The sequence below is a fragment of the Periplaneta americana genome, chromosome 14 (genome assembly GCF_040183065.1).
Source record: "Periplaneta americana isolate PAMFEO1 chromosome 14, P.americana_PAMFEO1_priV1, whole genome shotgun sequence".
In the NCBI taxonomy this organism is placed as follows: domain Eukaryota; kingdom Metazoa; phylum Arthropoda; class Insecta; order Blattodea; family Blattidae; genus Periplaneta; species Periplaneta americana.
The window spans coordinates 77,605,077-77,628,582 of NC_091130.1; the positions used below are offsets into that span (position 1 = coordinate 77,605,077).

The 23,506-nt window shown below is 35.1% G+C and overlaps 1 protein-coding gene across 17 annotated transcripts in view; it reads right to left on the reverse strand.

Moving 5' to 3' along the window:
- Positions 1 to 203: 203 nt before the first annotated feature.
- The window catches only part of LOC138713481 (uncharacterized), a 123,448-nt gene continuing 100,145 nt past the window's right edge, over positions 204 to 23,506 (reverse strand). For all 17 annotated transcript variants that reach the window (XM_069845627.1, XM_069845629.1, XM_069845621.1 and 14 more), the window contains 2 exons: positions 22,083 to 22,137; positions 204 to 10,369 (listed from right to left, as the gene is read on the reverse strand). In XM_069845627.1, the coding sequence (XP_069701728.1) occupies positions 5,519 to 10,369; positions 22,083 to 22,137 (4,906 nt within the window). In that variant the 3' untranslated portion in view covers positions 204 to 5,518. The remainder of the gene's footprint in view (positions 10,370 to 22,082; positions 22,138 to 23,506) is intronic.

A 23,506-nucleotide genomic window follows, 5' to 3' on the forward strand; every position in this document is an offset into this window, starting at 1 on the left:
ATTTATTAAAAATATCATGTTTTAAAAGAAAAGGAACACTGGAAGGAGTCCATAATTTTATTGTACTGTCTTTAAGAAGGAGGAAAAGACTAACTAGTAACTTCTGAGGAATATCACTTTTGTTGATGTCGTACAAAATTTTGTCGAATATTCTTTTGAAAAGATTAACTCCATACGTAGAGGAAATTATTGGAGATCATCAGTGCGGTTTTAAGCGTAATGTATGTATTTATTCACACTGCAATGGTAGGCTATATACCCAGTGGCAGTGGTAACTAATTACACTCAATAATGACAATAATAAACTTATTAATTAAAAATACAATTAATAATAATACTAATAATTAATAATAATAATAATAATAATAATAATAATAATAACAACAACAACAACAACAACAGGGAATATACTAAATGTTATGATTTATTTAACGACGCTCGCAACTGCAGAGGTTATATCAGCGTCGCCGGATGTGCCGGAATTTTGTCCCGCAGGAGTTCTTTTACATGCCAGTAAATCTACTGACATGAGTCTGTCGCATTTAAGCACACTTAAATGCCATCGACCTGGCCCAGGATCGAACCCGCAACCTTGGGCATAGAAGGCCAGCGCTATACCAACTCGCCAACCAGGTCGATTGGGGGGGGGGGAATATACTAAATTAAATGAAACGATCACTTAAAATAACATTTGAAATATTCTAATTTGTATCTTAAAACTAAGATCGAACTAAAACCACGAGTATGTGTTCATATCTGCACAAGTACAACATTACACTCATTTCGCTGTCAACACTCACTGCACTGGAACTACGACATATTTCACTGATTCTATCCTGATTTCACTAACACTTCAAAAACATTTCACAGTTCAAATACTTTGCACTGCCACTATAAACTATAAAGCTTCACTGACAGGAATACGTTTCACTTACACAGCACACTTCACTGACACAACATACTTCTTCACTGATACAACACACTTCACTGACACAACATAATTCTTCATTGATACAACACTTCAATAACAAAATATCATTTACACCCTTTAAATACTGTGTATAATTACCGTCTATTAGTAAGGTCCTTAAGCCTATTTTTAAATGCATTTTTGGTTGTTGGTAATGCCTTTAGTAAGTCTGCAGGTAAAGCATTCCAGTCCCTGATAGTACGATTGAGAAAAGAAAACTTTCCAGTGTCCGTCCTCTGCCTTCTTTCCCTCAATTTATATGAGTGGTCGTTCCTTGAAGAGTAATTTGGCGGCTGCAGCCTATTTTTTATTTCTCTCCAGGCAGGCTCACCTTTGTATGTTTTGAACAGTGCGCATAATCGAATTCGCGTTCTCCTGTCCCATTTTAATGGTGAATTTTTCCGACAACACTTAAGAGCCCGTTTTTGAATCTTTTCCAGTGTCTTCATGTTCTAATCTGTAAGGATCCCAACATGCAGCACCATATTCCATTACTGGACGTACTAGTGATTTATATGCAATCTCTTTGGATTTATCAGAACCTTTTCTTAGTACCCTCATCACAAAGTGTAACGCTCTCCATGCTTTTCCTGCTGAGTCTGTAACGTGTTCCCCCCAGCCGAGATCGCTGCTAAATGTTATTCCGAGGTATTTACATTTGTTAACTTCCGGAATGGTTTCACCCCCTAACGTATACGATGCGACTATTTTATTTCTTTTCCTTGTAAAGCTGATGGCTTTGCTCTTTAGAGAATTTATTTTCATTTCGTTGGCTATTGCCCAATCGTTTATTCTATTGAAGTCATTCTGGAGAAGAGTAGTATCTTCATGACTTTTTATTTCCCTGTATACCATACAATCATCCGCGAATAAGCGAACCCTAGACAAGATATTAACTGGCAGATCATTTACAAAAACCAAGAATAGAAGAGGCCCCAAGACACTCCCCTGTGGGACCCCGGAAGTAATTTCAATTGGGTTCGATAATTCCTCCCCTACCCGTACTCTCTGAGTGCGACAAGTTAAAAATTCCTTGATCCACTGGAGCACTCTGAAGTCAATCCCCGTTGATTGTAGTTTAACCAACAATATATCGTGTGGGACTACATCGAATGCGCGTGAAAAGTCAATAATCACTGAATCTACTTGGCTATTGGAATCTATTCCGTCTTCTAAATCCTGACATACCGTTACTAATTGACTCTCACATGAATAGCCCCCCCCCCCCGAAATCCATGCTGACAGTTATGTAACCAATTTGAGTCATCCCAATGCTGCCTTAGATAAGCTGAAATCAAGTGTTCCATCTGTTTGCAAACCACAGAGGTGAGGCTGACCGGTCTGTAATTTTTTGTATCTGAGTGAGACCCTGACTTATAAATTGGCACCACTATTGCATCTTTCCAATCTCGCGGGACAGTACCATTGTTAATTGATATTTCAAATATACGCACTACATAGGCAATCATGGCTTCCCCTCCCAATTTTAGTAAGTCTCCGGCGATACCATCAGGTCCTACTGATTTATGAGTTTTCGATTTAGAGATCCTTCTCCTTATGTCCCTAGGCTTGATAGAAAACTGATCCGTATTTTCCACAGAAGCTAAGTGTGGTACTATTGTCCTCATCCCAAAAACAGTGGCATAATAGGAATTTAATTTTTCTGCTTTTTTTGCTGTCCTGTACGATAAATTGATTGTGGTCATTTTTTAGGGGGAGGCTCGAATAGTTTTCCTTGCGTCGTCTCTTCACATATTTATAAAATTCCCCCCACCCGTTTTGTTCACTATTGATCAGATTTTTTGTATTTGACAGATATTGGAGAAAAAATGCGAGCATAAAGGTACAGTACTGGTACATCAGTTATTCATAGATTTAAAAAAGGCAATATGACTTGGTTAAGAGAGAAGTTTTATATAATATCCTTACTGAATTTGGTATTCCCAAGAAACTAGATCGATTAATCATAATGTGTATCAGTGAAACATACAACAGAGTCCGCATAGGCCAGTTTCTGTCGGAAGCTTTTTCAACTCCTGTGTGACAAAATTCCTGCACACTGGCGACGCTGATATAACCTCTGCAGTTGCGAGAATCGTTAAATAAAATATTAAAAAAAAGACAAATATAAATGACACTTGAGAGGAAATTAAACGCAGAATAAATATGGAAAATGCGTGCTATTATTTTGCTGAGAAGCTTTTATCATCCAGTCTGCTCTCAAAAAAACTGAAAGTTAGAATTTATAAAAGAGTTATAGCCTATTACCAGTTCTGTATGGTTGTGAAACTTGGACTCTCACTTTAAGAGAGGAGTGTTTGAGAATAAAATGCTTAGGAAAATATTTGGGGCTAAGAGGGATGAAATTACAGGAGAATGGAGAATGTTATACAATGCAGAACTGCACACATTGTATTTTTCACCTGACATAGTTAGGAACATTAAATTCAGATGTTTGAGATGGGCAGGGCATGAAGCACCTATGGACGAATCCAGAAATGCATATAGAGTGTTAGTTGGAAGGCCAGAGAGAAAAAGACCTTTGGGGAGGTCGAGACGTAGATGGGCGCATAATATTAAAATGGCTTTAATGGAGGTGGGATATGACGGTAGAGACTAGATTAATTTGCTCAGGACAAGGACCAGTGGCAAGCTTATGTGAGAGCGGCAATGAACCTCCGGGTTCCTTAAAAGTTATAAGTAAATAAGTATGACGCAGGCCTGTACCTGAAGTCAACCATTAGTCTTATCAAATTATCGTGGACTATATTACTATACTAATAATAATGATGATGGGCTTTAAAAATTGTATTGGACAATAATTTCAAACTTACACTACCTGAAGCTTATATTTAAGTGACAATATTAATTCATAAATTTAAAAAGTACCGATCGGTAATAACCTATTGTAGGCCTAATGGTTTCGATTGTTCTATTGCGTCATTTACACACTTAGTGTAATAGTTCAAAATTATGTTGGCAGACACAGAAACATTTTGTGAATTATTTCATTAAATTCTGCCCAAATCCACACTATTCTTCTACCAAAACACTGTTCTTCTACAAACACACTGTTTTCCTACAAACACACTATTCTTCTACCAACACACTGTTCTTCTATCAACACACTGTTCTTCTACCACCATTCTACAAACGCATTGTTCTTCTACCGACACACTGTTCTTCTACCAACACTAGGGTTCCCAGACATATTGGAAAAAAATACAGGACACTTACCAGTTATCACTGAGTAAGTTTAGTATGCACACCCAATGGCGCCAACTTATATGAGCTCGTGGGGTACGAGCCCACTCAATAATTTGTCGTTTTATTACTATTATTTATGAGATTTATCTTAACTTATAGTTTGAGCCCACCCAATGTTTTCAAAAAGTTGGCGCAACTGAGCACACCCATCACATATGACAATCTTTCAAAGTGTGTGTAGAAAAGTTTACTACACAAACACTTTACTAACTAACTAAGGGTAAGTAAACAAATAATAAACAAAATTGCTAGGGAGCATATTTGCATTAAGTTTAAGCTTAATTATGCAAGTTGCCTTCAAATTGTTTTTACTAAGTTATTATAGAAATAGCTACAAAATACACTAAGTTACTCAAGTGCCAATATTCTTATAAATCAATCCGCCTTGGCCTTGCAATATTTCTCTAAAGAATAAATTTCACTTAACAATTGTTTATTTTGAAGAATCATAAAAAGTAACACAGTCCTTACTAAAGAATGATTTTACAACAAGCATTGATTTTACTGTTTTTACAGACAATTTATTTTTCTCATCAGTCCATAGAGCAATCATGAGAGAAAATAATCTTTTGACACACGCATTTGTTTCAGAGATACACATAATGCACTTCATCACCCTCTTCAAATTTGAGAGTTCTCCTTCAGTATGTACTTTTAAAAAGATCCACCCAGATTTCAACTAAACGTTTGGTGTTGCCGTCCCTCGCCTTGAGATATAATATTGTTTCATAATAGTTCATCTACAGTCACCTGCAATGATGAAGTGCGATGTTTGTAATTTGTAATATGGAATAGACATAGTAACTTTTCCGTTTTTTCTCAGATTAGAACTCTAAAACACGGGACGGAAAGTTGTCCCAAAGACTTTTCTTGGGACAGTAGGACATATTAGCAAAAAAAGAGAACGATCCCATATTTTACAGAATGTCTGGGAACCCTAACCAACACACTCTTAAATTTCAAACTGAACTCTATCAACTACTGCATAAGAAGCACATTCTTCATGTCATTTAAAGGAATCTCACTATTTTTAAACGTTACTTTTTAAATTACGTTGTTTTAAATCACAATGCTATTTACTACACTTTACTGTTTTGCTGACATATTACCAAAGTCTATTATATACAGTCATGAAGCTTGAGTTGTGAGGGTGCTAGGAACAATAGACTGTGCCGGTACTATTTTGCATTGTCTGTGATGAGGTGATATTAGCGATCCTAGTGGTTAGCAACTACATATGGATGCATATTTACTACGTATTGAGCTTCGTGACTGTATATACTAGACTGTGATATTACTATCACCATTATCGTTAGCTCTGAAAGAAGTCAATGTGTCTCTACAAGTGCACTTTTCATCTCCACACACACTAGTATTAACATCTGCACCTTTTGACAAAAGAAAACTGATTATTTCTGGCGATTTCCCATTCTTAGCTGCTATATGTAGGGGAGTGGATCCCGTACTGTCCTGCAAATTCATATCAGCACCATAACTACACAAGACTTGCATGGCTCGAAACCGACCAGCATTTGCAGCAAGCCACAAGGGAGTCTGCTGTAGATGGTTGAGACAATTGATGTTCACTTCCAAATCCAGCAAAAACGTTATCATTTTGTCTACACCATACCGTGAAGCTGCTCTTAATGCACTTTCGAGGCCTTTTGAACTAGCATACTCAGAAAATAGCTTGACTATATTCCAATATCTCTGTTTAGCCGCCAATACAATTGGTACCTCTTTGGAGTTGTTACGATCATCTATCATGTCAGAAATGCAATCCAGGAGAAATTTCACGAGGTCTGGATCACCAGTCTTAGCGCCTAAATGGAGGGCATTGTTTTCGGACTTGTCACGTGCTCTTATATCAGCCCCAAGGCTGAACAATAGTTTGACAGCATCCAGCTTCCCATTCTGGGCAGCCAGGAGTAGTGGTGTGTGTTGCGAATTATTTTTACAATTGACATTCATTCCATAATCCAATAAGAGTGTCAGCAGAATATCAATTTTGCCACTCCATGCAGCATAGTGTAATATATTTTCGCCTTCCTCGTCGCAATTTGCAATATTAACATGTGGCAACAAGATTCGAACCATATCCCATTCTTCATGACAAGCTGCAAGTAAGTGTGCTGTCTGTCCATTCTTGTCACTCAAATTCACGTCAGCACCGCGTTTTCTTAGAAACTGAACGATGTCTGTATGACTCCGTTCAGCTGCCCACATCAGAGGAGTCATTGAATGTACACTATCCTTTGCGTCTAACTCTGCCCCAAGCTCTACGAGATAGCGAACAAGTGTAAAGTGACCATATCTTGCAGCTTGATGTAGCAATGTGGCTTCACATTTAACGAATGAGTTAAGTTTACTTAGTTCCTGGAGCAGCAACACAGCACTAGAAAGTCTTCTACTAACTGCAGATTTACTCTTGGACTTTTTACAGTACTCCACAACAATCTTCTGTGTGACTCTTACGTCACATTCAAACATGAATTCTAAAAAATGCACGAGACCTTTTGTAGTAGCTTCTACCAGCATAGCATTTCTTTGTTCGCTTTCGTGTATGTTTCCCATTATTACATGGAGATCTTCCTTCTTCACTTTATTCTTTAACAGCAAATCTATTACATCAAGTGGAACTTCAATCTTATCTGCATATCGTAGAGGCCTCCAGTTTAGAATGTTGTCCTCAACATCGACATCTGCTTCGTGAGTTAGAAGCAGCTGTATGATATCCAGAATAGTAGCACAAGAGGTCTGTAAATGACTCCATTTTTCTGTATTCCTTCTCTTTTGAGGTTTATCAATATAATTGATAATGGCCAAATGAAGAGCCGTTCTCCCACCCTCATCTCTTTTATCTATGTCCAATTCCAACAGATTCTGTACTGAGGATTTATCTTCATTCAAGACAGCAGTATGTAAGTTGCAGTCCTCGGCCAAAATTCTATCAAAGAAATTTCTGACTATTTGCAAATTAGGGTCAAAAACATACTCTAACAAATATTTCTTGTCAAGATGCTTATGATGATTAGCAAGCCAAAGAGCAGTAAAATATTCAGCAAATGTTCTGTGAATAAACAATGGTTTGTCATTCAAAACTTGTACAATAATTCCAGTTTTTTCTTTACCTTCTTCTGTAGTTTTTAGAAATGATTGCATTTCTTTCGTGTTCAGGAATCCTAACCTTTGAAAGTAGTCTATGTGATCAGGAGGCAGTATCACCAGTAGTGATGATTCCATGTGATTTCGTTGTAAGCTTTCATTGTATACTTCAATTATGTACCTTTGGCCGTCCTTAGTATGATCAAACTTGTTTCTTTCATAGTTCATTTGCATTTTTTTCTTCACAAAATGCTTATACAGCTGTAATATGTCGAATTTCTCAATTTCTCCTATTTCTCCAGTGTCATTATATTTCTGCAAATTTTCTTTAAAAGCCTCGGCCAGTAGCATGCATTGTAGGGGAACACCTGTAAATTCTTTCTGTCCATCATTCAGTTTTCTTTCTATTACCTGTAGGATCTTTTCGATAAATGTATTCAAAAGTGACTCCTTTAAGCCTTCAATATTTCTCCAGAATTTTGCGAGAAAGTTCTTCTGATCTGTTACAGAAAACGGCTGAAATCTGAAAGGGAACGTAGAAAGAGCATCCTCCAATCTGCTACTACACTCAATGGGCCGTGTAGTCACACACAGCTTCTGCAGTTTTGTCTTCTTAAGAAGTTTAATTATACTAATTACTTTGTCTGTATACGAAGGACTTATTTCATCACATCCGTCAAGAAGAACACATACGTTTTCCATACTTTCCAACTTGAATGTGAACAATTTTCTCCATTCCTCTGGGATGTCAGAAGCTTCCAATAGGAATTCCATCACATTTTTTAGTGTTGGTTTCTCTTCCAGTTTGTCTAAGTGTTGACTGAAGTCGTTGAGGTTCACCCTGATGACCCACATGGCAGGATTTTTCTCTTTTATCTCTTGTGCCAAATGAGTTACAAGAGTAGACTTACCCATGCCTGGCTCAGCAGACACAAATATCATACGATGAGGAATATCCATAACTGAATTGAGATTTGAAAATACTATGGGCTTCTTGTCTAAATATTCTTCAAGTACAGATAAGTCACCTTGCGACTCTTTCCATATGAAGAATTCATAAGAGTCCTTGTGCAGCCAGTGCACATTGTTGCGTAACTCTGCAGCCCTGTAAAATTCTTCTCTGGTGTTGATACACACAATTTCACATGCGTTTAACATCTGTTTCTTCTCGCGGTGTTTAATTAGCTCATCTAATGATTTAAAAAATGTTTTATCACTAATTGTTATGTCTTCTTCTAAGCTTTGTGAATGGGCTATGAAAGAATCCATATTTTCAAATAGAATAGGCTTTTTCTCCAAGAGTTCCTTTGCGTCATTCTTATTAGTTTGCAGTCTTTTCGACTGTTCCTTTGTGATATTATCGCCTTTGAGCATCAATTTCTTAATCTCGTCTGGTCGTATTCCACTAACAGCAAACAAAACCTTTGAGTTTTCACTCTTATGATTCAAGACACCTTCTTTAATTTTGTAAGTTAACTGCAGTGTGCGAGGGATGTAGTACTCTACGTCTTGTGACAAAGCATCACCTAGTGTTACGTTATTTGTCAACACCTGGATGAGGGTGTCTGCAAGTAATGCGTCAGTATTGCATCCAACTATTTCACCAAGAGAAACATCATTTCCCTGAAAGGAAACAATTTTCTTCAAAACTGCTTCCTGTGATTCTTTGTCAAACTGTAGCAGATTTACTGTATCTTCAAGTTTTGTGAATGTACTATCCACACCAGAATTTGATATATAAATCAATTTCTTATCAGGCTGAACACTCGGTAAATCGCATGTTGTTTCTCCATCCTCCATTATAACTACAAAATCGCACTTGTCCCAAAGAGCCTCAACTTCTTTTCTACGTTCGTTCGACAAATTTGCATCAATTATAAGAATTCTTTCCTGTGATAAACTCTGATATATTTTTAGGCCTGTTAACATAGAGTTATAAACTGTGTCACCACATGACACATGAATCTTTTCTCCCCCATTTGACAGTCTTTCTTTAATTTCTCGGAGTGCATTCCTTTCAAATGAAATGTTTAGATTATTAAATTGTTCAATTATTCTTCCTGAAATATTTTGAATAGAAGTGTCAATGTTCTTCATCCAGAAATCGGTGTGTTGTGTGAGATAAAAGTGTGATTTTCTCCACCAGTTCTGTACATCTGCCAAAAGTTGAATGTAGGATTCATCTGTCCCTAGGGCTTTAATAATTTCTTCCCTAATAGGAGAATCAAGTTCACGTTCAGTCAACTGACCGGTACAAACCCATAGTTGTGATAAGAACTGCTTGTAGCTTGAGAAGTCTTCAATGGACTCCAGTGCCTTGAACAATCTGTCCACTTCCTGCTGCGTGACACAGTCAGCATCTTTATTCCCCAATTCTTTAACAATATTCAGCACTTTGGGGCTCTTCAGAAGTTCTCTGTTGTTTCTTGCATCCTTGAGCACATCCCTGTACTTCGATAAATTTTCGAATAGTTGATAAATATATTGATGACGATCCTCTGTAAAACAGAAGATATCACTGTTGCGCTTCTTGCAACCAGAATTCAGTATATTGTGGAACAGCTCGAAGATGTATGACTTGTTGTCTGGAATACATTGTGACGTATCTGTATTATGGGCAGTCATTTCAGCATTGGTATACAATATGAATATGGCATCTTCAAATTTCCCACAACACTGTTTTAAGTCTTTATCCTTTTTCCATTGATGTTTTATTTTACAAAATGATTTATAATACATTAAAAGACTGAAATCACCACTTGCACTTTTGAACCAATGATCATATATCACACATTTTGATTTGGATTCATTCTTATGCTTCAGTTGTATAAATATGGTCTGTTCTCTAAACCTTAAAACAATGTCATCAAATTTATCTCCTGCTTCCATATTGGACGCAAGATAGAAATCCTGCTTCGTGTTCAGAGCCCACAGGAATAGCAGGGATATCATCTTCACTTCATATAGTTCTCCGCTCATGTCAGCGTGTCCTTTTGTCTTTGTGTATTTCTTTGCACCAGCGTGACCCTGAAACATGAACACAATTGAGGGGTTTAGAACAAAAAGCAGGTAAGTGACATTATTTAAAAAAATGAGATGAGTGCGTGTTGTGATAGCCCAAAAGGAAGTTTTCTTGGGATAAAATCAGGTAAGTGATCACACTGTGCAGTGAATTGAATTGAAAGAAGAGAATTGGAAGAAGAAATTTAAAAGGTACGCAAAACGCGTCCTTGCATGGGTTTCGGGGCTGTAAGAAACTAAATATGTGAGCTCCAAGCATGTTGGCCACTTGTCTCACTCCGAGTTACGTTGCTCCACTGAAGGAGCTCTAGAAAATTTTGAAGGGGAAAACCGAAAATGGACGTAACCTTTTAGGTACCACATACGCGAGGGGACGGAGATGTGATCAAAGTGATCACAGGACAGGACGAGGAAGAAATGGCTAGTGTAAATCTGCACACTGAAATGAACTGTGTCATATCGCAGTGCAGGAAGAGTCGAGAAGACTCGTTTGTTTGCCGTTAGGATGGCAGGTGTTATCTTGCACATTGAAAGGGGCTTTGCCATTTCGCAGTGCAAGTGGAGTCATGAAGACTCTGGCATCTGTTGTTCGATGACAAGGCAGGTGAAGGCCGTCAGAAGAAACGCCGTGAATTCTAAATCTGCAAATTGAAAGGTTCCCTGTTCTTTCGCATTGCGACTAAATGACTGACCTCGCACATTTAATAGGCAATTTATGGGTTCTGAACTAGGGCATTAGAAAAAGGGGGAATATATGGGAAAGGGCATATAGGTCCGTGGCCCATTCCTTTTAGGGCTCATCCCGACACACTGTGCAGTGCTGCCATTTGGGCATTTGTACTCTTTGCAAAACTTCTTTTCTGTTTAGAGCAAAACCCAGCCAAGCAATTTCATTGGTAGTGGTTGTTTTGTTACATCACCCTATGATTGTGTCTACAAGAAGGAAAATAAAGAAGAAAGAAAGGTGTTATCCTTGTTTAATGGTATGTTAATATGTTGTAACAAAATAATTTTATTGTATTTTATGTGGATAAAGTTTTAGTTTGTTTCGAAGCAGGCAATACTCAATTTAAAAAAAAAGAATATAAAAGGAAAATAAATGAGGCGAAAAGAAGCATGTATGATAATTATATTAACTCCTCTGGCAATAAATGTAAATCAGCATGGAAAATCGTTAAGCAAGAAACTAACATGACCAACAACACAAAAAATGTTCAAATAGATCCTTATGCATTTAATGAATTCTGTATTAAATCAATTGAGGACATTGCTGACAAATTTGATGGTGATATGCCTCAGCATTATATTAGCACTGCTCCTGAAGGAGAATTTACTTGGTGTAGTGTGACAGAAGATGAAGTTATGAAAGCAGTTGCTGAACTCTCTTCCTCTCATAGCTCTGATATTTTCGGCTTCTCTATGCTTGAAACTTTCTAAAGAAATACCCATATACAAACGAGGTGATATAAACGCAGTGCCCAGCTACAGTCCTATTAGCCTTGTCCCAAGTTTCTCAAAAATTATTGACTCTCTCCTCTACAAGCAAATGAATGAATGGTTCGTCCAACACCAACTTATCTCACCTAGGCAGTTCGGTTTCCAAAAGAATAAATCTACAGTATTAGCCCTGGAATACCTGGTCAAAGAAATCATTACAGCATTTGAAAACAAAAAATGTGTCTCTTTAACACTATGTGATCTTACTAAAGCATTTGATTGCATATCCCACGATCTTTTAATAGCTAAGTTACAACACTATGGTATTAGAGGAGAGAGTTTAAACCTTATCAGATCTTATTTAAAAAATAGAAGACAAATTGTTAATATATCAAATAAGCTCTCTGATGTGAGACTTGTCACTAATGGAGTTCCTCAAGGCAGCATATTAGGCCCTTTTCTCTTTCTTGTATTAATAAATGATTTACCATTCAGTCTGCCTCAAGATCTAATCATGTATGCAGATGATACCACCTTAATAACATCTCACTCAGATCTTAACCAGTTAAAGTTGTCACAGATGAATAATCTTAACATAGCTAAGCAATGGTTTCACTCAAACAAGTTAATGCTTAATGAAGAAAAAACCCAGAAACTAATCTTAGGCCTCCCCAACACACTAGATAATGAAATATCTTATGTTAAACTGTTAGGTTTTTATTTGGATCCAAAATTAGGATGGCACAAACATATAGAAAGTATATGTACTAAATTGTCGAGGGTAATTTTTGTTTTTAGGAGGTTAAGGCCATTGGTTTCAACAGAAACTCTCAGACAGGTATATTTTGCACTGTTTGAATCTCACATTAACTATGGAATTCATATATGGGGAAGTGCAACAGGAGTCAATAGCATCTTATTACTACAAAAACGAGCACTGAGGGTAATATTCAATAAAAATACCAAGGAATCATGTAGACCACTATTTCCAGAGTTAAAAATAATGACAGTTTACAATCTATTCATTTACAGAACCTTGATATTCCTTAGATCCAACATAGATCTTTATCAGACTAGATCAGATATACATTCCTTCAACACTAGAAATGAAGATAAATTAGATTACACAAGGTGCAGATTGAGTGTGAGCTCAAATACCTGCTTTTTTAATGGCATAAATATATTTAATAAGTTACCATTGGAGGCGAGAAAGTTACCAATAAATAGGTTTAACTCCTGCATACATAGATGGTTGCTGAACAGACCTTTTTATTCAGTGAATGAATTCATGGAGTGTGATGTAAATGTTGTATTTTAGAAATGTAACCCTTTCTTTATATTTTAATTTGTCTCTTTGTATTTTAATTATACCTTTTGTCCTTATATAAATGTGTTAACCTACAGCATACTCTATTTATCTCACAGTGCTTGTTTTGTTTATTTCTCAGTGTTTGTTTATTTGACTATGTATGTTTATTTGCTTATAATTATTTGTTTACTATATTTATTTGTGCTAAGTTTGTTTGTGCATATGTGAGTGTATATGTGCGTGTGTGTGTGTATTATCGAACCTGACGATGTCATATCCAGGCCTTGTACACTGGTTTCTGACAAATAAATATTATTATTATTATTATTATTATTATTATTATTATTATTATTATTATTATTATTATTACTACTACTTATTATTATTATTATTATTATTATTATTATTATTATTATTATTATTATTATTATTATTATTAAAACGTTGCCTAACCTTTACTACTCACTAGTAACAACGTTTACTACCTGAGAGTTCTCTGGACTTATAATTTTGGTATCCATAATTTTGAAACCAGTAAATCCACCATGTTCACGTGGGATGAAAACACTGCCTCAAGAGGATTGCAAGAAATTGGTTCCTGTCTGAAGAAATATTGTGAAGGTTTACATGAAGTGAGTCGAATCATTGCATACAACAAATGCTGCGTTGGTCAAAATCGAAACAAAAACCTGCTCAAATGTTGGATGTACATTGTGAAGACTAGTACAATAAAGTCACTGATCACAAGTTCCTGGAGCCAGGCCATACTTATACGGAATGCGGTCAGGACTTTGGCTTGATTGAAATGCGTAAGCCTGTGGTTAATAATGTCTTTGTTCCTGAGGATTGAATCAGTATTGAAAGCAACATGAAAAAAATTTCTGTTATTCCAATGAACAATTAAGATTTCTCCACAGTTAATTCCATGGATAAATTTACAAAGACGATCATAACCAAAGATGAAGACAGTAATACTTTGCTACGGCACAAAATATCATGGATACTCATAGAAAGGATCTTTAACTATGCTTTTCAAACAAACCCTGAATGAGGGCATCCCCTTCAGAAAAGTTAACTTATTATAACTTGGGACAGACAATCAGAAGTAATGCTCTCATCTCAAACCTCTAACCAGGAGGTGTAGCCATAAAAGTTGCAAAATACAAAAACCTGCAGGAACTTATATCACTTATATCTCATGTTCATTACACTTTCTTCGACAGTCTGCCTCATCAACAGGTTCCAGAAACCCGACTCCACCAAAATTCAGGATGTGATACCTGCAGAAGCGTCAATCAATGAAGACAGTGAAATGTCCAGTGACTCTGATTAGTTGCGTAAAGCAGAATCTGCTATGGTTTTGGTTATGGTTAATTTTATGTTACTTAATGACGCTTTCAACATCTTAGGTCATTTGGCATCGCCAGTGTGCTGGAATTTAGTCCCACAGGAGATAATTTACATGCCAGTAAATCTACTGACATTCAAACACTCTTAAATGCCATCGACCTGAGACGGGATCAAACCCGCGATCTTGGGAACAGACAGGCGGCTAGTACCCATCCACCTGAGCCGCCCAGGTCGACTTTCATCAATGAATGACCTAAGATGTTCAAAGAGTTGTTAAAGAACGGAAAATTAACCATAAACAAAGTAGATGAAAATGCTAAATGACATTATTATTATGTTAAAATCACTTACCTTGTTTTTGCATTTCAATGAGAATGTTTTCAAAATCAGTTAAGTATTTTGTGAAAATTATTCCTATGCCTATAATGAATGTACGAACTTAATTTCACCTCAGTATTAATATTTATTACATACTTAATAGATACAAAGTTAAAAAAAACTTCCCCAAACCAGTACTGGTATGTAATATTTCATTGCATGGAAAACTTTAACTGTAATTTCCTCAAAACTAGGTTTCCGTCACTTACCTGTTTCTTTTTTTGTTCTAAGCCCTCAATTATGTTTCTTAGTCTTTCATATGAGTTGCAAATAATAAAGGAAAAGATTGAAGATAAGAATAGGGGAAGAATAGAAGAAGTATAACAGAAAAAGTTCGAAATTTCAATAAAGCTTGTATTATACAACACTTAACTTACATTTGATGTTAATAACACTCTAGGTTTATTTACAAACAAATAGAAAATAACTATTTTGTTACCAGTACCTCTCTTTTATGCTATTCTAAGACTGAATTAATCTTGATAAATTGAATGTAATGAAATTGTTATTGCACTTGGCTAAATTAGACAATTTTTCTAGGCCTGTATTGTAATAAGTGTAACGAGTAGATAGATAGATAGATAGATAGATAGATATTTATTAGCCTTAGGAAATACAATGATTTCATGGCATCGTCAGAGTGAATACATAATAAATATGCAGTTACATACATGTTTTTCCAACATACAAGATGTCTACAATAATATACAAATAATATACAATCAACACATTCAGTAATGAAGTCAATTCTCCACAGTTTTCTTCAGACGGCTTAGGTACACTCATTTAGTTTTGTACCGGTACTGAATGTGGTTCGTTTGTAAGCTCAGAATGTGTGCTTTCGATTATCAATATGTGATGTCATTCCATTCTGTTACTTCCTCTAGATCCAAACTACGGTACTTGTATCTATTAGCAGTCAGTCAACTTTCGTCTGTTGCAGTCCATCTCTCCAAGAACATCAAATTCACTTCGAATTCTTCCTGCGCTTGCCAGCCAGAACATATTCATTCAAAGAAGTTTATAATGAAACAATGAACAAATATATAACAAAATCTCGCAAGGAAATTAAAGTGAAGATGAAATTATATTATTTAAGAAAAAAAAAATGAAATTGCAAAATTTGAACTGAATCCTTCAGGAAATTCCAAAATATGAATCTCATTGATTTTAACAGGTCATAAGTGTAGTTGGAGATGGTACCACGAACTCCAAAAAGAACCAACATTAGCCATCATGTTATACTGCTTGCTAAAATAAGGAATGCATGGTTCATAGATCATTATTCTTTCAACATCAGTTGACTGTTGTGCATTTTTTCAAACCTGATAGTCGGATCTAGTATTATTCCTTTATTGTTTTTTTTTTCTATTAATGACAATAAACATGTAAAGTAGTTTCAACCTTTTGGCCATGTCACTTGGAGTCTTACTCGTATTTCTAAATTCTGAATCATGGTAACCTTGTTTATTGACGTCTCTGGCTTAATTCACATTATTTTTATTGGTACGGTACCATACCAGTATTGATATTCTTATATTTACTATTTTGGCAAGTTTGTTATGTACCAGTATTACATGCGCTGTGCCTAGGCCAAATTAATTTAATTCGAATTAGCTTAACATAGGCCTATATTTAATAAATTCTTTGTAAATTGGAAACAGTAACGACATAATTATCATTTCTTCATATGGCTCAGTATTTATATTCTTATATTTACTATTTTAGTAAGTTTGTTATGTACCGGTATTACATGCCCTAGATCAAATTAATTTAATTCGAATTAGCTCTTCTTGTAGCTTAACATACGGGGTGATTCACGAGGATTTACCGTCCCTTATGGAGCTTATTTCAGAAGACATTCTGAGCAAAATATATCATATAAACATTTGTCCTAATCTCATTATTTTAAGTGTTACTCTAATTTGAAATTGTTTGTAAAATACCTTTATTCTTGAGTTTTAAGGGTAAAAGAATATTACAAATAAAGAATGAACTACCGGTACCCTTAAAACTAAAGAAAAAAGGTATTTTACAAATAACTTCAAATTAGTGTGAAAATATTGAGATTAGGACAAATGTTTATATGACTTTTTTGCTTAGAGTATCTTCGGAAATAAGCTCCATGAGTGGCGGTAAATCTTCGTGAATCACCCTGTATATTTAATAAATCCTTCGTTAATTGGAAATAGTAAAGATATAGGCCTAATAATTATTTCTTCGTGTGCACTGGCTATCTAATTCCACTGGAGCAATTCCATTTCTATTCTGACGTATGATGATTCCCTTTATCACACAATCATGGTTAAAAAAAAATAGGATGCAGTCTTTTCAATCCTGATGAACGCCGCACAAGTAAACTTGTATAAAGAGTGTTATGCATGTTGCACATTGATTCATGTCAGGAGGAATAGTTATAGAATAATTTATACCGTACTCGAATCCAAACCAATAAGCTAATGAACATTGCATGTTTTCTGTCAGAAACCAGCATAAGAACAAGTTCTGCTTTAATCCTACCCTAATTAAAGTTAGTTAGGTACCTACAATCTTGGCTGCGCAAAACAAGGAAACTGAGATAAATTAAATGCTGCGCTTGCCACCATTATCAAATAAATACTAGTTTTAGCATCATGTTTCACTATCAGTGTAATACGATTCTCATTAGTCAGCTGAGTATCAATAAGCTTGTTCTTTGGCTGGGAGACATTCGCGTGGAATTATCGAATACTATGGTATTTTTTGAATAGGCCTACTAGCATTATTTACTAGAGAATTTATTACTGGTACCGTATGTGCATTTTGACATCTGTATTTTTTTTCATTTAAATGTTCTAAAAAGTACCTATCAAGTTTCTTCTATTTCACACATCACTAAGCTGCATAAAAATGATTCATTTACTGTACAATAAATTACGTCAAGTTAAGTCTTTCAAAACCATATTTGCACCTAAGTCAGCACCAAATATATTTTCCTCGAATTTATGTGACACTTGAGTAGGAGCGAATATATAATTTCAGAGACGTTTTTTTGAGAACATTATACAAAACAAAATATATTATCCCATATCACTCAAATTTATGAAAAAATTGTCTTCCAAGATGATAAGGTTAAAGTGATCACTGTTTTTTCAATTCATGGGCAAATTGGTACTGGTACTGTCAGAGTCCTCGAGTAATAAAGGAGCCTTAAAATGATAATGATAATAATAATAATAGTAATAATAATAATAATAATAATAATAATAATAATAATAATATGATAATAATATAATAATAATAATAATAATAATAATAATAAATATACTGGTAGTGTTAAATCGAGTACTGGTACCGGTTGGTAGTGTTAAATCGAGTACTGATACCGGTACCTGTGTTATTTTTTCTGTCATTAGTAATGAGGCATTTTAAAAGTGATAGTGCTAAGCGAAAGATACCTAAAGAATGAGCAGAAAGTTTCAAGGAAATTCCAAAACTAATTAACTATTTCAGTTCCACTGGCAACAAAAAGGATGATATTGGAAATTAGGTATTTGTCGAATATGGAGGGAGAGCCATTAATCTTTCCCATTGAAGGCTTAAGAAACCAACTTGGACAAATACCCAATGTCCCATCCCTACCTTCCCGTGGTGCAGCTGTTAGTAAGCATAATTTTACAAGTTGAACTAAAGGGAGGGGCTACTCATCAATTAGCACTAGTCAGCTTGATGAGTTAATGACCGAATTTGGTATAATTTTCCTCTATTCAATATCTAATCCCCTCTTTACCCTTTCCTATCCAATCCTCTGACTGCAATCTTACTTTCTTCGACTCCGATGGTATTAGAGCATTCGAGGCCTAGGGGTTTATTTCACTTTCCTTCCTACCCTTTCTATTTTTCTGTTCCTAGTGCTGACCTGCTATGGCACTAAAATCGTCCTCCAGTGCCTTAAGGAAGGAAAACTGGTGATCAACAAGATCTCCCAACTAAGTCCAGTGGACCCATCGACCAACTGCAGGTGTGATCCTCCAGATATTCTGGAGGTTGTGTGTGGATGAAGTAGCCACCAAAGCGTTAAAATATGGTGTTCACTTAAATTGGCTACAACTTGCCATTTAACGAACACTTCAAAATCTGTGCTTCAATGGCTAACCATGACAATATCTTTGAAAAATATTGGAGTGCAAGAGGTCAAGTGACTTTATTGTCAAACGCCTGACATTAGAAAACAACAACAACAACATTTTTGGCCCCTCATCTTGGAGATATAAATTGTTATGATAATTGTTTGACTGTTTGTGATCAATGCATCTGCAGAACGTTCATTTTCCAAGATAAAATTAATAAATAATTAATTTTATTAAAAAATCGAATAATACAACCACTTTGAAATAATTTGTTTGATGAATATTGAACATTAAAATTTAGCAAAGAGTGATTTTGAAGACACAAAGTTTCGAAGTGTCAAAAAGTTCCCCTCTAGAGTGTTAATAATATGTGATTGTGTGTAAAATTCGTCCCTGTGTACAGAGGTGAGTTGTTATGTTACTGTTATTGTTGCTACTATTATTATTGTTGCTGTTATTATTGATATTATTTTTTTATTTTTTACTCAAGTGGTCCACTTATTACTCTTGCTGGGAGTACATACCATCCTTTTTTCGTCCCTGAAGGTGATTAAGGTATGTAACATATTACTGTACGGTATCATAGAGTTTTACATTTTATCCGTCTTATAGCAACTTTATTCAGTTCTCTATCATGTCGTCACTAATATTCATTTCCGTAGTTTGTATTACATTATTATACGAGTAATTCACAATAACTTACACACAAATTAAATAATTTTCAATGCTTTCAAATCAAAAGAGAAACCTAGACTTTTATTGCAAAAATTAAAATCACATTTCATGTATACATTGCAGATTTAGTAAAATCTCTCACATATAAATTGTATAATATACATTTTAGATTTCTTTTTTCTGTAAATTAAACCACAACTTCTGAAGATATTAAAAATTACTTTCTATTAAACTTGTATGAGGTGTTATAGATTATAGGAAACAAAGCTAAATATTTTTTAATGCCTCAGATTCCCTCCTTCCCACTGTTCATAGTCAATCCACTGGTTGGGATCATTTTGAATACAGAAACATTTACGGTACCCATTGTTAGTCCTACCATTTACTGTTCAATGACACCCCACTTATATGAAAGAACAAATAATTTTGTTTAGAACAATACTTTTCAAACTAATCTTTTAAAAATATTTGAGTATCATAATACACGAGTTTTCTATGACAACCTTAAAATATTTGGCATGATTTAAGGCCAAATTTTGCTAATAATTGAGTTTACGTCGTAGATACTTATCGAATGAGAAAGTAACATAAAACAACATCTTTTCAGGTCAATTTGAACGACTTTAATCAAGAAAATAGAACAAAAGATAACGGTCATTTTAGAGAAAAATATTCGTAAATACTACACAACAAAAGAAGTCACAGGAAATGGTTTATGTCCTAAGAGATATCACAGATCTCTGAAATACCAGCATCCACATTGCATCTCAATGTTTGTTTGCTAGCAGATCTAGGTTTGTTCATGGGAAAATAAAAATTGTCAGCTTTTCCATGTTGAATCTTTCGTACACTACTTTTAACACTTGAATATAAATAATTGATTAAATGGCGATCTTACTCGTGTTAATTATGTAAGCATGTGCGGCTTACAGCTGTTTCGGTGCTACTTGATACCATCTTCAGAGCCTTCTGTGTCTTGGCGCCATCTCAACTTCGCTGCCCGTTATGTGGGTGTGTTCGTGTGAGGAAGAGTTGTGTCAAATAGTGTGTGTGTTCTGAAATTGATCTGTGTGTTGAGAATTTGATTAGGGTGTGTTTTAAAGCAATAACCAGAGGACACAATACATCTACATATGCCGAACACATAACTAACGCTAACCACACATACAATAACATAAATACCAGGGGCGTATTTTGCGGGCTACCGGGGCTACCGGGGCTACCGGCGGTAGCCCAAGGAAATTACAAAAGAAAAAGTTTATAATATAACATAATGTAATAATTTTGTATTATTAGTTTTACCATAGTAATTAAAATTAAAGTAATTGTTAGATATATTTTGTGTAATAATAGGGTCAGCGGTAGCCCAAACCCTTTAACCAGTATACGCCACTGATAAATACAGACATGGAAATCCTACACATACAACCCAAAAGCCAAAAACTCAACACACAAGAACAATATGAAATATACAGACACACTAAAACACACCCTAATCAAATTTTCAACACACAGATCAATTTCAGAACACACACCCTATTTGACACAACTCTTCATCACACAAATGCACCCACACAACAGGCAGCGTAGTTGAGATGGCGCCGAGACACAGAAGGCTCTGAAGATGGTGTCAAGTAGCACCGAAACAGCTGTAAGCCCCACATGCTTACATAATTAACAAGAGTAAGATCGCCATTTGATCAATTATATATTTCAGCTTTTGTTAACAGTGCTTTATTCCTTTGCTGATAGCTCTCAAAACTCAACGTGTTCAGACACTTGTATAACGTGTTTAACGCATTAGCACTTGTTGGGATCCGTAGCTATGTGGCCTAAATATCGTGTTAAAGATTGTGGATTCGAATCTCAGCCACAGCAGTCAATTGAAACCTATGCTAAAGGATTGGAAGTGTCCATGTAAAACATTTGATGTAATGGCATATGTATTTTTAATTTACAAATTATAATTGAAAATTTACAGAATTCGCAATCCATCATCAAATAAGTTCGCAATTTTGAAATTACTGGTTTTCTGCTAAGCTTTACAGCAATCCAGAGGAGAGTCACATGGTCCATCCTCACTTAACTTGTCAACAATCATATTTGCAACATACTGACTTACGATATCTGTGGTTCATCAGTAGAACAACATATGTTTGAATTTCGCAAGTACTCTAGAATTTCATCAAATATCTGCTTAGTTAATTACGGTAAGCAATTTTCTATCAAGTGAAAGTATTTTATTTCTATTGTTTGCTCTGAAATGACGAAAAAAGTACGATATTTATTCGACTTCAAATAGAACAAGAAATTAAATAAAATCATACCAGTAACAAGTTACAGTTTAAATTTCATTCTGGTACCACTACCAATTTCTTCTAAGTGTAGAAGACTGACATCTGTAAGTTTCCCCCTATTACGTTAGTAGTAAATAGCAATGGTGAAATACAACAGTACTTACATTAATGCTGGATTGTAATGGAGGATTTTCATGCCTACTTATCCCCGAAGTGAATCTGAAAGAGAACATGGTTTATTGTGTAGAGTTAATTCAATTCACTGCTTTGTGTGCAATAAAATAACAGTTTATAGAACTGCAGCGTTCCATTCTGCAAGCATTCAAAATAACTCATCATTCCAAATTTACTGATTACTACATTTAACATTTCAGTAGTTCTGAATTCAAAATACCTAAACCGGTAAATTATTCTGTAATTTCTCATAACAAGAATGTTGTGTTTTAAGTAATAAATCTTGCAAGTATAAGGACTAAATTTCGTAGCTTTATCATTGTGTGGGTGGCACTCGTGGGTCCGAATGTTATGCGTTTGGAATTAGTTTATTATCAACAGTGTGCAACAACGTAATTTGTTTTGGGTTATGAATTTTGTCGTGTCAATTTTCATGAAAAGTATTACTATAATCGTGATACTGGATTAGAAGAAATATGAATTATAAAAAAATGTAATTATATATGATATGTAGTTTTAAAGTAAATATTTTTAAACATTATGTTGAATGTTAATTTTATGAAGCTCATTTTAATCACTTAGAAAAAAAATATTATTTAACACATTAGACCCTAGATTTAATCTCTTATTATTACCTTTTTCACACTTCTAATAATAGTTTTAGTGATATGTAACTGCATTGTATAAGAGGTAATCGATTACAAAATGCCCAATTCAACTTATCAATTAACACAGAAACAATTGTCTGTTATTTCACATTACAAGGTTATAATTCTACTAATATTTTTGAGTTTTTAAAAATCATCTTCAGGTGGAGAGACATATTGACAAATTGAACATAGGTGAAATACAAGAAGAAGCATACGTGCTTATTATGAACTAAAATTAAAAACATGCATAAAACCAATATAAAGTTATATAAGGTGTGGTTCTAAGTCATTTTTAACATGTGATAGAAACATCTGTAAAGTTTATAAATTAATAGTCTTTTAAAAGATGACTACACTATTTGAATCTTTGATTGTCAATACGTGCATAATTTTTATGATTGAAACTGGTATGTAACATCAAAAGACGGTAGGCCTACAGAAGCATGTGGGGAGACTAGCATCGTGAACTGTTGACTCACAACTTGCTTCCATACCAAGTGAAGCTAGTATGATCGATGTACACCTAACTTGTATTCAAAATCACAAACGAAACGCTCTAGTAATGAAGAAGAACCTGCTAACACTACAGGTTAGTGTGTCTGCTATTATTGCGGTGATGACATCCAACCTACAAATGGTGACCATGTAAGTGATGGCACAGCTCTCTAGTTCTATTGTGCCCCCTCTAAAGAAATCATCCTATCTCCGCGGCGGAGACTCCGCCTATGGCTGAGATTCCGGTTAGTATAGAATTTTGATAGAAT